Raw genomic sequence first — 13,219 nt, forward strand, 5'->3', positions numbered from 1 at the left:
CCATCTCTTGTTTGGCCTTCCTCTTTTTCTACTCCTACTTATTGTCTTTTCTGGTGAATCCTGTCTTCTCATTATGTGTCCAAAGTATGACAACCTCAGTTTCATCATTTTAGCTTCTAGTGATAGTTCTGGTTTAATTTGTTCTAACACCCAATTATTTGTCTTTTTCGCAGTCCATGGTATGTGCAAAGCTCTCCTCCAACACCACATTTCAATGAGTTGATTTTTCTCTTATCCACTTTTTTCACTGTCCAACCTTCACATTCATCCACAGAGATTGGCCATTACTCAACGATATATAGCATTGTGCAAGAATCAGATTTCTGCTGAAAGGTAGCCTGCAGAGAGCAGAATTCTGTAAACTCTGAATACAGGTGGCTTGAGAACATTGGCATGCATTGGCTCATTCTGCACAGTTTATTCTGGATCTGCTAGTCTCGGAAAGGACAGAAACACTATTCAGGACATTGGCATCCAGCCTCCTGCCCACAGGTACCCAGGTTCCCTAAAGAACGACTGGTGAATACAAGGTTCACAAGGCTTATGGATGCAGCCCTGAGGACTTGTGCATGAAGGCGTGCTCTCAAATGATCAAGAGGAAGCCTTTTGCTTTCTCAACATTTGAGTAGTTCCCCTCCATTTCTAAAAAACAACACTGTAAGACTAAAGAAGTTTGGCAGAGAGACCACAAGAGCACAACTATACTTTTATCAGCTCCTTCTAATAATGAAATCAGCCGCTGAGTGCCAACAGGGCAGTCACCAAAACCAGTCGAATGACAAAAGGTGATGCTGGGCTCAGGTGGACCCTGAGATTTGCAGAAGTGAAAAAAAAAGAGAGGGAAAGAGCAGAAGACCCAGAACCCCCTATGGAAGGCCCAGCTCTTAGCCCCCTTAAAGGCTCTAACAATGCCCCTGTGTGAAGTGGGGCTGGCTGGCTGCCACCACGGACAGGAGCTCTCCACCCTGCCACAAGTTTGTTGCAAGCACCATTTGTAGCAATATACTTAAGCAAGTTGCTGGTGACTATTGTGTTTCCCAAGCTAGACAAAACCCAAATGCCACCAGACTGGAACAAATGGTAAATGAACGCAGGAAACTGGCTAAAGGCCCTAGTCCCCAAAGAAGCCAGCTACAAATGCCCTAAGTTACAAAGCTTACTTGGCAGCCCTTGAGCAAGTCATAGAGCGGCTGATTCAGTTGACAGCTGTTTCTCTATGGCTTCTTCCGCCCATCGCTCATATTATAAGGGCATGAAGGAACCACATGTGGAAGATGATTCCTCCTTCCACAAACCTTTGCCTTTCTATCTGCTGCACTTAAGCTACAAGGGCCGTAGCTCGTTGGTAGAGCATCTGTTTTGCATGCAGAACGTCCCAGGTTCAATATCCGGGCATCACCAGGCAGGGCTGTGAATGTCCCCAGTCTGAAACTCTGGAGAGCTGCTGCCTGTCAGTGTAGACAATAGTGAGTTAGATGGACCAATGGTCTGCCTTTGTAAGGCAGCTTTCCATGCCGTACAGAGCCAGACCATAGAGTTATCAGGCTCTTCTTCCAAATGGATGCATCCCAGCATTTTCAGAAAACACGCCGCGTGTTGGTTACAGACCATCGTTTCTTATTTTTATTGCTATTTAAAGAACTGACATGTTGCCTTAAACAAAAAATATTCTCAGGGCAGCTTACAAATAAAAGCAACAAAATACAGAGTAACGCACTTCCAAAAAACAATGAAGCTAAGAGGGTACATAAACGTGACATAAAAACAGCATGGATAAAAGTATTATCAGTTATTGAACTTGCATCCTGCCTTTCCTCTGGAAGGAGCCCAGGACTGCAAACATAAACCAAACAATTTAACAAGGGGGGGGGGGAAGGAAAGCATACTAAAACAGTCAAAAACATTCCAAAACACAATTACAATTAAAAACGTTCTAAAACACAGTTATACACGTTCTTTCACCGGTGATCTTTGGGTTGCCAGCAGCAATCGTCTTCAGCCCTCGAATGCCTGGGTAAACAGGAAGGTTTTCAGATTCCTCCCAAAGGTCAGTAGTGATGGATACACCCCCCCCCCCGGGAAGTCATTCCACAAACAAGGAGCCCTGTCATGGTTCAGTGCTAACCAGGAAGCGCTTGGTGGCAGCACCATCAAGGCCAAATGTATGATTTCAGAGGCTTGGGAAGGTAAAAAGGCCTTTTTCTGACCCTGAAAAAAAGACATCAGAGTAGGCACCAGGTGAGCCTTCCTGGGAAGAGTAGTCCCCAAGCGGGGATCCACCACTCAAAAGGCCCTATTCCTGTCTACTTGCCTCGTTTCAAATGGCAGGGAAACCAGTAGGAGGGCTTGCAAAGGTGATCTCTGCTTACAGACAGGCTCATGTTGGAGACCACAATCCTTCAGATATCCAAAGCCGCAAGGACTGGCACCAGCACTTTGAACTGACCCAGAAACAGACTGGGAGTCACCGCAGTTGTATACGCACCATCATGCTAGCTGCCCATTGTCCAATCCCAGTTAGCAACCCAGTGGCTGCATTTGAATTAATTGTATAGTCTTCAAAGGAAGCCCTGTGTACAATACTTTGCAGTAGTCTAATCCGGGAGGTTACCAGAGCAATAGGTAACAGTGGCCAGGCTTTTTCTGTCCAGGACTGATGCAACTGCAGTAGCCTGGAAGTCAGATGACTAATTACAGCAGGCTGGGTGGCCCTCCAGATGTTGGACTCCAACACCCATCAGCTCCAGCCAGCATAGCCAATAGGCAGGGATGATGGGAGCTGTAATTCAACTCCCCACACCTGCCTTAACGACTGTTAAGAATTGCTGAGTTGTAGACCAGTAACATCTTGAGAGCCGCGGATCCCCCAGTCCTGAATTACAGGGACTGAAAGACGTGCCTCTGTCGCCATTTTCTTAGCCTCCCTTTTGCAACATGGGGAATACCAGCTTACCTTCGATCAGGTGTGGGGAACCTTGGGACCTCTAGGCCAGTGGTTCTTAACCTTTGCTGGGTCACAGACCACTTTGATGATCAAATGAAAGCCATGGACCTCAATAAAAAAAATAGAATTTTTAAATTGCTTTGGAAATTGGTTTTTTTTTTTGCTCGGTTCACAGATCCCCTGAAGCTCATCCATGGACCACAGGTTAAGAACCCCGCTCTAAATGTTGCTGAACTGCAACTCCAACCACCCCAGCAAACATAGCTAATAGGCAAGGATGATGGCAATTGTAGCTCAGCAAAATTTGGAGGGTTCCCTACACGTGCTTTAGATGATTAAGAATTGCTGAGATGGCCACATTCCACTGCTTCACAATTTCAAGTGCTATTAGGGGGGCTGTGCCCCCCTGCTCACTCCGGTCGCCAACCCCAACTCACTTGCCACCCTCCCAGGCAGCCCCATTCCTCTTGTCAACCCACTTGCCTTGCACGTTCCGCTGCCACTCTGGACAAACAATACTGCTGCATAACGCCACTGCAGCTAGGCCACAAACTGGCCTTCCACTCACCTCTCCAAGCTGCCACTGCCATACACCGCCAGCTCCCCTGGGCAAATGTTGCCACTGTGTAGCACACCAGACAGCTGGCCACTCCTTGGCCAGGCTGCAGCTACTGCTTTGCCTGCTTGCTGAGTTGGGCAGCGGCAGGTGGTGGGCAGGTGTTCACGTTCCAGTTTGTAGTGCCATCTGTCTGTGACACTGTGAACTGCACTGTCACGCTTACTTTTTAATTTAGGTATAAAAGCCTGCTATGATTATTACATGTAGCTATATTTTAAGCTGAACTTACAAAATCTGAACAGGGTGGTTCATAACAGATGCTCTTGAAGGTCGCCGATTCATAGGGTCACCGTAAGTCATAGTTGACTTGGAGGCACGTAACAACAACAACATTTTAAGTTACCTGGAATTGGTGTAACAAGTGCAAGGAAAGGAATGTTAAACTCAAAAAAGGAGCCAGGGGAAAAACCCACAAGGAATCTTTAATTAAAATAAAAATCCTTTAATAATTATTAGCTATAAAGTAATAATTAATGCTGAAAGGGCAAATTGATTAAATACATTATTTAAATCTCAAAAAGCCACTTTTATTGCAAATAATAGCACTATATATTATAAGCTTATTAGTTGACATATGAGTCCAATAGAAAGATATCAATGTAGAATATCAAAATGCTTACACATTATTCATTACAATGGCTGCTATATACAATTGGCTGCTGTTTCATGAGACAGCCACATCTGTAAAAGAAAACATTTTGTTTTTTAAAAAAACCTCACAGATCTAGAACATATAAAAGTGTTAAAACAAATTTTGGTCACTTTGTGACAGGCCGAATCTATTTCCATTTTTAACAGTAAACACCTCCTTAAACTCAGTGCATTAAAATATATGCCCAATAATCAACATTCATTTGACAGGCCAAGATGAAAGCAATACTAGTTTAAAGCTTTTTTTAAAAAAAACACAGGGAGGTCTGAAGAATATCCCAAATGGCCTATAAGTGTGGTGGGTGTTTTGCTGTAACGGCAGTGGAAATGGAGAGGGGGCTTCTGGGGAAAGGAATAAAACCAAGAAACCCCTCCCCCAGCATGGCACACGCACACACAAACTGGTATGGCCCCAGGTTCTCTACCGCATGGCAGGAATGCAACACATTAAAGTGTACTTTGCGCATGGGAAAATGCAATGGAACAGAAAAATAAGCAGCAGCAAATACAGGAAGTGCAATACAGGAGTCGGGGACCTTTTTTGTCCCGAGGGCCACTCTCCCTCCTGGGCAACCTTCTCGGGGCCATATGCCACAGTGATAAGGGGGCAGGGGCAAAAGTGGGAATTGCAACAAATTTCACCACTGCATAATAGGCTAGTTTCTACACACGCTCACAACATCCCTTTCTCCTCTCCAGCCAGGGTGCAAGAGGCGTGATCAGAGTTCAAGGGCACTTTCCAGCCAGATAGAAACGCTCGGCCGGGGTGGGGGAGGAAGCAGGGCTGCTGAGGGTGTGGAGTCTGGGAAAGGGTCCAGAGGGCCTGAAGGAAGATGCCTGGAGGGCTACATTTGGCTCTTGGGCCTCGTGTTCTCCACCCCCTCCCCCGGTGTATCAGAACAGATAAACAGGCCCAGATTCCAAGGTGGATAGTTACCGTGGTGGAAAGAAAAGTTAAGGCAAGCAAGTAGCAACTGGCAAAAGTTCAGAAGCCATGGCCTTCCTCAACCTGCTGCCCTCCAGATCTTTTGGACTACAACGCCCATCAGATCCGGCTAGCACCAGGTTGGGACAGGCTGACCTAGTTCAACACAACTGAGAGAGAAAGGAGATTAGGTGAGTCTGCCCTAGACCCCTTCAGCCTTCGAGAGAGGAAGTTGCATAGTTGAAATGCTTCTCCATAGAGGGAGAAAGGAACAAATATATATCCTCTACCTGCAATCTGGAACGGGTGCAAAATAGGAACAAGTTTGCCGCCTCACCTAAAGTTTATTGGGGGAGATTTCTGCATTTCACCCGTCGCTGATCCTGCCCCCCACCGCCCTTCTGCCACAGATATTCATGGCTGCCTTTGATCCCAGGCTTCTCTCCCCCCACCCCAGCTTGTTCTACCAACCTATCTGTAGCCTTTGCAAAACAACCACCACAGAAAACCCTCTGGACATTGGTTAAACATTTGCTACTACCACAATACAAGACAGCACAACTGCTTTTTGTAGATGTGCCAACCGCAGCCTGGTTCTTCCTGGAGCAGAATTAACAATTAGCTATGGAGAATAAAAAAGCTATGCCATTTTTCATGTCTGTCTAGACTTCTTACAAGTTAAAGAGGGAGGCCTACTTTTAATACTGTCCAGTATTCAAATATCAAGATGCACAATGTTGCTTCAACTACTCGCTGTACATTCATCCGCTTATCAAATAATTATATGGATGCGCTGAGGCAGCTTTCTATGTTCCTAAGTCTATCAGACGAGGCACTCTGCCATCGCTATTGCACTGAGCCGGGGGTTGGACTCCAAGGCCTTATAGGCCCTTTCCAACTATGGTTCTATAAAAAGGCAACTTTAAGAAAAGCATTTGTGCACCTCTACAGGGATGCTGCCAGATATTGTGACACATCACTTAGTTTTGGGAAGCAAATGGTCACAACAAAAACCAAGCCCACAATAACTATAGTAGTTGCCAAATCCAACACCATAAATGAGTCTTGAGATGTAGACGGGTCTCCCCCTTCTTTAAAAAACTGACTAGACCAGTCTGCTAATTCAGCTTTACATGCCCCATCTACTTCCACCTAAGACTATTTCAATAGTTTGTGGCATTAAAAGAATACAGTTTTGTATGTTGCGTCTGCTGGGTCACTTGGGTGAAGGTTTAGATCTGCTACATGTGACCATACCAAAGTTAGAGAGCACCCATTTAGATGATTTATACGAAAAACAGCAATGGAAATAAGAGGGGTGTTCAAGGCCAGCTTAAGAAAGAAGGGCTTGGTGCTCGCATGGATTAGAGTCTGGTACACCAGTGTGGCGTGTAGTTAAGGGTTTTCCCCCAGCGCCACCAACTGACTCCATACTGGATATGGTGAAGTTCAAACTTGTCTTAGAGATTATTCCAGTAGGTGCTGAGATTGTAGCATTTTGGGCGGTAACATCTCAGGGGCAAATTGCACACATCATTTGCACATGTCCTCATGCTGTGCGTAGAGATATGAAAGGTTGGAAAAACCTGGAAAAGTTCAGACCCCTCTCTCCATTTTTCTGTTCCCTAATTTTTCCAAAACAAAACATAAAAGTCTTTGAAGAAAAATGGGGGGGGGGAGAGCTTCTCCTCATTTTTTCTGCTTTTCCCCCTGGATCTTGATATTTCTAGTTGTGCATAGCTTTCCTTTTTATGGTAAACAATATCCACTGGAGTGGGAGAGCATGATCAAGTCTCAGACTGTGGTGAGCAAGAAATTACTTTAACCTTCCACCCCCACCCCAGGTTCCAAACACACAAAAAGAACAGATGGGGTGACGGTGATAATTTTCAAATAACATCACATGTAGTTCGGCCCTCGGTTTCAGCATTTATTCATTCATGTCCTTTGTATCCTGAGTGCAGGCAGCCTGAATTTTATAAGGCACAAGCTTCCAAATGGTCTCACACAATTTGCAGTATTGCACAATTTGGTAAAACAACAAAGGGCAACGCAGAGTCAATTACAGCCTACAAAGAGCACATTCGTTTTCTCCAGTGGTAGTTCTTTTAGAACGCATGTGGACCAAGCACTGCTCTGTGACCACGGAAAGTGCGAAGACTTCAACACACCACAACCTTTTGCATTTCCTAGCCGCGGCAGATTGCTATTGCAGGGAGTGATTTCGGCGTGGAGTCACGGATTGGCACTTCAGGTTGGTTGAAATGGACAGCATGTTCCTCTCTAAGAGGAACAAAATTTTCCTGCAATACATGTTCCAAGACAGTTGCCCCCACAGCCACAGATGTGGTGGGCAAGGAGGACTCGCTTGAAACAAACCCCCACCATCCCTAGCTAGCAGCCCTGTTGCAGCCTCTGCAAATCTGCAGATCTCGCTCTCACACCCCCAACATGTTTACTTTGGGTTAAGAACAGTCTGCCCCTGGCTGCTGGGGTTTTCCATGAGTTCTGAACATGCCTCCTGAAAGAGGCCAGCCTCAAGCAGTGACTCGCACAGCTACAGAAACAGGCATATTTCTTTGACAACGGGCAACTGAACGGGCAATCACATCCAAAAGGAGAGATGGGCAGAACTGCTTGCCCCCCTGGCAAGCTGAGCTGGAAGAAAGCTGGGCTAGAGGTGTGAATCGTGCAAGAGGCAGGATCTTTATGGGCTAGTACTTTGGAACAGAGGAAGCTGCCTTGGATTGACTCAAACCACTGGTCTTTTCTAGCTCAGTATTGCCTACACCAACTGGCAGCGGCTCTCCAGGATTTCAGACAGGGTCTCTACCCAGTCCTACCTGGAGACGCAGGGGGTTGAACCTGGGACCTTCTGCATGCAAAGCAGGTGCTCTGCCACTGAGCGACGGCCCTTCCCTCTTGGGCTCACTTCCCCACTGCAGTGGCCTGATCAGGGTGCCTCAGTCTTGTAATCCAGAACTAAAGCCTGGAATTCTTTGTAGAAAAGGCTAATGGCCAACTGCCCCCCACCCCCCAGTGTGTGATTCACAAGCCATTGGCTGGTAAGGAGTTCTCTGCAGAAGCTCTGCCAGCCTGGGAGACCACCTGCCCTGCCTCTTCTATGACTTTGGAAGCCTACACCAGTGTTGAAGGGGAGGAGTCCACTCCTCTGCTTACAAAGAGACTGTGCTGATGCAAAACAAGCCTCCACTCTGAACAATGAGGTTTTGTAGGAGATGTAGTAAATGGTTTTCTTTAGGGGCTTGGGGTGTTAATGGTTACTTCTTTGTTTTTAAAGATTGTTTTATTGTGTTCATAATGTTGAAAAGTTGTTTTTGCTTATTATATTCGTTGTGCCACTGTTTTATTATTTTTTGTTATTAGGAAATTGTTTTTGAGATGCATTTTTGTTCACCTGCTGTAAGCTGCCTCGAGCACAATTTTATGTGGAAAGGCGGCATACAAATAAAATGATGATGATGATTCTCTGTACGGAACTCTGAATGACACCCACACTCCTCTCCCCGTGTGCAGGGCTAGCCCCAAGACTCTTCGCCATCTGACCAGGCGGCATCACACCATTGAAGAAGGGCCACAGGCCCCTTGCAGAACAAGTGGGTGGATTTAATGCGCTGCAGGCTACTTCACTGGCACCCCCAAAATACTGGTGCTCTCACAGTGGTTGTGTTTGCAGTCGAGCCAGCCAGCCCTCCATAGCAATGCCGGGATTCTCACCTCCCCCCTCACTTGTCATGAGTCAAGAGCCCTTGTTTTTGCCTTCGTCTCTTAAACATGCAAAACATATTACGGTTGAAAGGGAGACCATGGGACCCTGAGCTTTGGATGGACAGGCAAGGGAACCTTCTTGGTCTTTTCCATCTCATGTGAAAAGCAAGAGAAGGTTTGGGTGGAGAATGTGGCTTCCTTTATCAAACAGCCATGTAAAACAAAATGTGTGCCCTCTTTCCTCACATGCTCGCTATCTGCTGCAGGACTGGTTCTCCTAAAAACTTTGAAAATTTCTAGCCCACATGATTTTGGATATAGTTATTATTACTACTTATTATTTCCACATTACCTAGCAGAATTGGGAGCAAAATAGCATAGGCGGGATTTGCAACTAATTTTTTTCCCCGGAAGCATGACCAGTGTGGTGAATCTGAAGAGCGCACCCTTAGTGTATAAGAAGGTCTGAGGTTCGGTCTCCCACATCCCCAGGTAGGGCTGGGAAAGAGGCCTCTGCTTGAACCCTGGACAGCAGCTGCCAGTCATTGCAGACAATACTGAGCTAGATGGACCTGACTCGGTCCAAGGCCACTTCCTAACCTTACACCAAGAGCAGGGTGGGAGCTGGATGTTTGGGTCTGCCGATCTAGCTTAAAAATGTAAATGTGCTGCCTTCAAGTCGATTCCGACTTATGGCGACCCTATGAATAAGGTTTTCATGAGGCTGAGAGGCAGTGACTGGCCCAAGGTCACCCAGTGAGCTTCATGGCTGTGTGGGGATTCAAACCCTGGTCTCCTTGGTCCTAGTCCAACACCTTAACCACTACGCCACTGGTTCTCTCCGATCTGGCTTAATGGGGGATGTGATGATCCTGTATTAGTGTAAATATGGTAAGTGCTGCTTGTATAGGAGATACATGGTAAGTGGAATGAAAGAGGAGGGGGGAGTGAATGGGCAGTAGAATGCTGGATGATTGGCTGAGTGTTTAGAATGGCTGAGAGTATAAATGGAAGGATGACAGTTGAATCTGGGTGGACGGTGATCATGAGTGGGTTGTTTTGGTGGGTTTTTGAGAGGAGATTGGGTGGAGAGTTGGTGGATGTGAGGAGAGTGTGGAGTTCGGATTAATACTAAGACCAGTACCTCAGGAATAGATGAAACCATATGCTTAAGTGCCTTTATAAAGAAATCTTGTTATCTCTGTTATTTAATAAATATATTTGGTTTACCAAAGGCCTGATCCTTGGCTGGGGTTTCACAGACCAGAAGGGAGGGTAAGGTAAATACCAAGGCTGAAGGGAAACAAATGGTGGCAGCGGTGAAGGGGAGAATATAACACCACAAGTATTCAGAGCAAACCAGAATTATCTGCATTGATACAAAGGGAGTGGGACAGCTTAAGCACTCAGTCACAGAGGTAACCTGATAGAGAGACTCAGGCAGAGTCTCTGGGAATACTGGTTATAGGCCGTGACTGGTGGTGCTGCCTAGCAGGGGGATCTGTTGAGATCTGTGCTAGAGCGGGGAGAGAAACCATAAAAAAGGACAGTCCGGACTGGTGGAGTCCCTGGTGGTGCCTAGTGACAGGCAGTAACCACGAGCAGGTAGGAACCTGACAGGGAGAGCCAGGGAAGGGCGTCACAGGGGACAAATCCATTTGCCACAGACAATCTGGTGCCTGAAGACTGTAAAGCCACATTACATTCTTTTGATTTGTAACCGAGTACTGACATGAGATACCAAATATGATTCGCACGTTGGCCAATTAACATAAGTTGGAGGGTCTCGCCATAGAGGCAACACCCCCCCCCCCCTCAGACTTCATGCAGAGGAAATGAACTTGCAAACGCCCCGTATGGCAGTGGTAGTGCGGGGAAGCTTTTTGGCCCAACTGGCCAGATCTTAATCTCCCCTAACCCCGCAAGCCAATTTTAGCTAAAGCATGCAGAAGCTCAAAGAGTGCATGAAAGAAAAGCAACATAACACAACCCCATTTTCATCACAATCAGACAGAAGCCAAATGGCCCAATTCTTGGCCCCTCACAGCAAAATAACCACCAAAGGGCAAAAAATTGTGCTTCACACTCAGGACGCCTACCCAACTGCAAGACACCTGCAAGCTGCATCAGTGTTCAGGACACACACCTGAAGAATTCGGCTATGTCTCTTTCAACGAACCTCCAAAGTTATAGTCAAGAAAAGGTGCGGACAGCGCACTGAAACTTTGTTTTCTTTTACAAAGGCACAGGCCTGATTTGCTTATTACACTTTTATTCTGCCTGTTCTCCAAGGAGCTCATGGTGGCATACCTAAGATCCTCAAAACAACCCTGTGAGGTAGGTTAGGCTGAGAAATAGCAACTCCAAGATCATAGATGGGATGCATATGCATTTTGTACTCTGGCAGCCAAGCATGAGTTAAGTTGTTTGGAAATGAGAAACAGGCCTAGGTTACTTCTAAGTAACTATTTAGGACTGGCACGAAAGTCTACCTCTAAGGTTCAGATCCCCAACTGGTGTGAAAGCCAAGACAGATTTGTTCATTTGGCCTCCTGGTATTCCAGGAAGAGGGAGTGGCAGTGGCCAGGACCAGGCACCTTGGGGCTTTCCTGCCCTGGACCAATTCTACAGCTGTAGAGAGAGAGAGAGAGAGAGATCAGAGAAATGTGTCCCAGCATCCCCCACCACACTGTAAGTGATCTTGCTGGGCCACATCTCTCTGGCTAATACTGCTTTGTTGGTGCTCCAAATAAACACTTGGGTGGCTTGTGCAGTTGGGCTAGCAACAGGCCTTCTGTCCGAGGTACGAGTATTTTGGACGTAATAGCCGCACACTTAAAAAGCCTTTTACACATGGTGAGAAGCCCCCCCGCCCCAATGAACATCCTACAGTGCAAAAAGAAAATGGGGCATACCACTCAGTTAAGAGAATAGCACTTCTACCACCAGCTCCCCTTAACAGGTAAAAATCACTGAAGAAACCAGTTTGCAGAAGGTCAGAACAGAGCCCCGAGACCGTTACAAAGTACCAGTGGACACACAAAATGCAGTTTAGACCACCGAGTCCCCTATGAAGTCAAATGGACTGTCCGGGCTCGTCTGGCTCCGACATTTCTCACAATTCAGCTGCAAGCGTGATGTTTCAAACTACAAATGAAAAGTCTGACTAGTCAAACGAAAACTTCCATAATCCACCATTGACTTTCACAGAGCTATACAAGAACATGTACACAAAAATATTGCGCCCTTGGGTTTTGTTGTGACACCTCAAATCACAGAAAAACCTCTAATGGTGGTTTCCGTAGACATGTTAGCTCTTGGCTCTAAGTGATTCTCTGTGACTCCAGCTGTAGGGGGGGGAGGGAATATTCTTTTTCAGTGTGAAGAACTTCCAACGCATCAGTCAAAGTGGTTGTAGAATCTCCTTATGTATCCAGGGAAGGTTGCCTCTTCAGTGCTGGCCAGACATCCTCGTCATTGCTTCTTGGTCGATTCTACTAAGACAACAGGCCAAATTCCAAAGAGAAACTATTGAAAAGAAAGGGGAAAAAGGGGTTCTTAGACTACTGGGCCAGAACATAGAAACGTGCACACGCACACCTCCTTGGAGAACTAACTCTTATTAGTGATCTAACTATTTACTTTAAAATTATCCTCATGTAGGCTATGTTATGTTTGCCCACTAGGTGAGAAGATGCAACTGATCAGACCAAAAGATCTGGCTGCTCCTATCCTAGGTTTTGACAGCATACAACGCAGATTGCCACCAAGTTGCTGTTAAAGGCAGTTCTGTATTTGGATAAGAATGACTCTTGCATCTCTCTCTCTCTCTGTTAAATCCTTTCTGATAAATCTTGATTGGTTTAATATACACAGACATTTCCTCCCCTTTCACAATGTACATCTCCTGGACTAAATATGTGTGCGTGCATGCGTGCGAGCGAGAGCGATGTATAAAGAACCAGGCGTTTTGGCATGACTCTGGCAGGCTCAGGAAGAGATCATTTTCATTAGGATAGGCATGAGAATAGGGATAGCCATTACATACAGGGAGATATTCTCAATTCCAACTCTAGCACTGCAGCACTGGAAGAAAGCACTCTAAGGACTTCTTGCCATCGGACAGAGGAACAAAGGCCACTGACTTCTAGGAAGCCTGTCCTGGCAAGGGAAACTCCAGCTTGGCCCCATCCATTGGCCAGAAAAAAGTGCAGTTGTCACTAGGGGGGCTGGCTTCCCTCCTCCCTCCAAGGGAACACTCTGCTCCAATTGCCAGCTGCCCCTGGGACTGCAGAGCTCAAAGGAGGCATATTAAAAATATTAATATTAGGCAGGCACCTCCATAGTATTG

At 46.2% G+C, this 13,219-nt stretch overlaps 1 protein-coding gene across 1 annotated transcript in view; it reads right to left on the reverse strand.

Moving 5' to 3' along the window:
* Positions 1–3,984: 3,984 nt before the first annotated feature.
* Positions 3,985–13,219, reverse strand: part of ACER3 (alkaline ceramidase 3) — a 65,979-nt gene continuing 56,744 nt past the window's right edge. Inside the window, exon 11 of the mRNA XM_061629029.1 lies at positions 3,985–12,396. Within this exon, the coding sequence (XP_061485013.1) occupies positions 12,343–12,396 (54 nt within the window). The 3' untranslated portion in view covers positions 3,985–12,342. The remainder of the gene's footprint in view (positions 12,397–13,219) is intronic.

This window comes from Rhineura floridana, chromosome 5 (assembly GCF_030035675.1).
Source record: "Rhineura floridana isolate rRhiFlo1 chromosome 5, rRhiFlo1.hap2, whole genome shotgun sequence".
Lineage (NCBI taxonomy): Eukaryota > Metazoa > Chordata > Lepidosauria > Squamata > Rhineuridae > Rhineura > Rhineura floridana.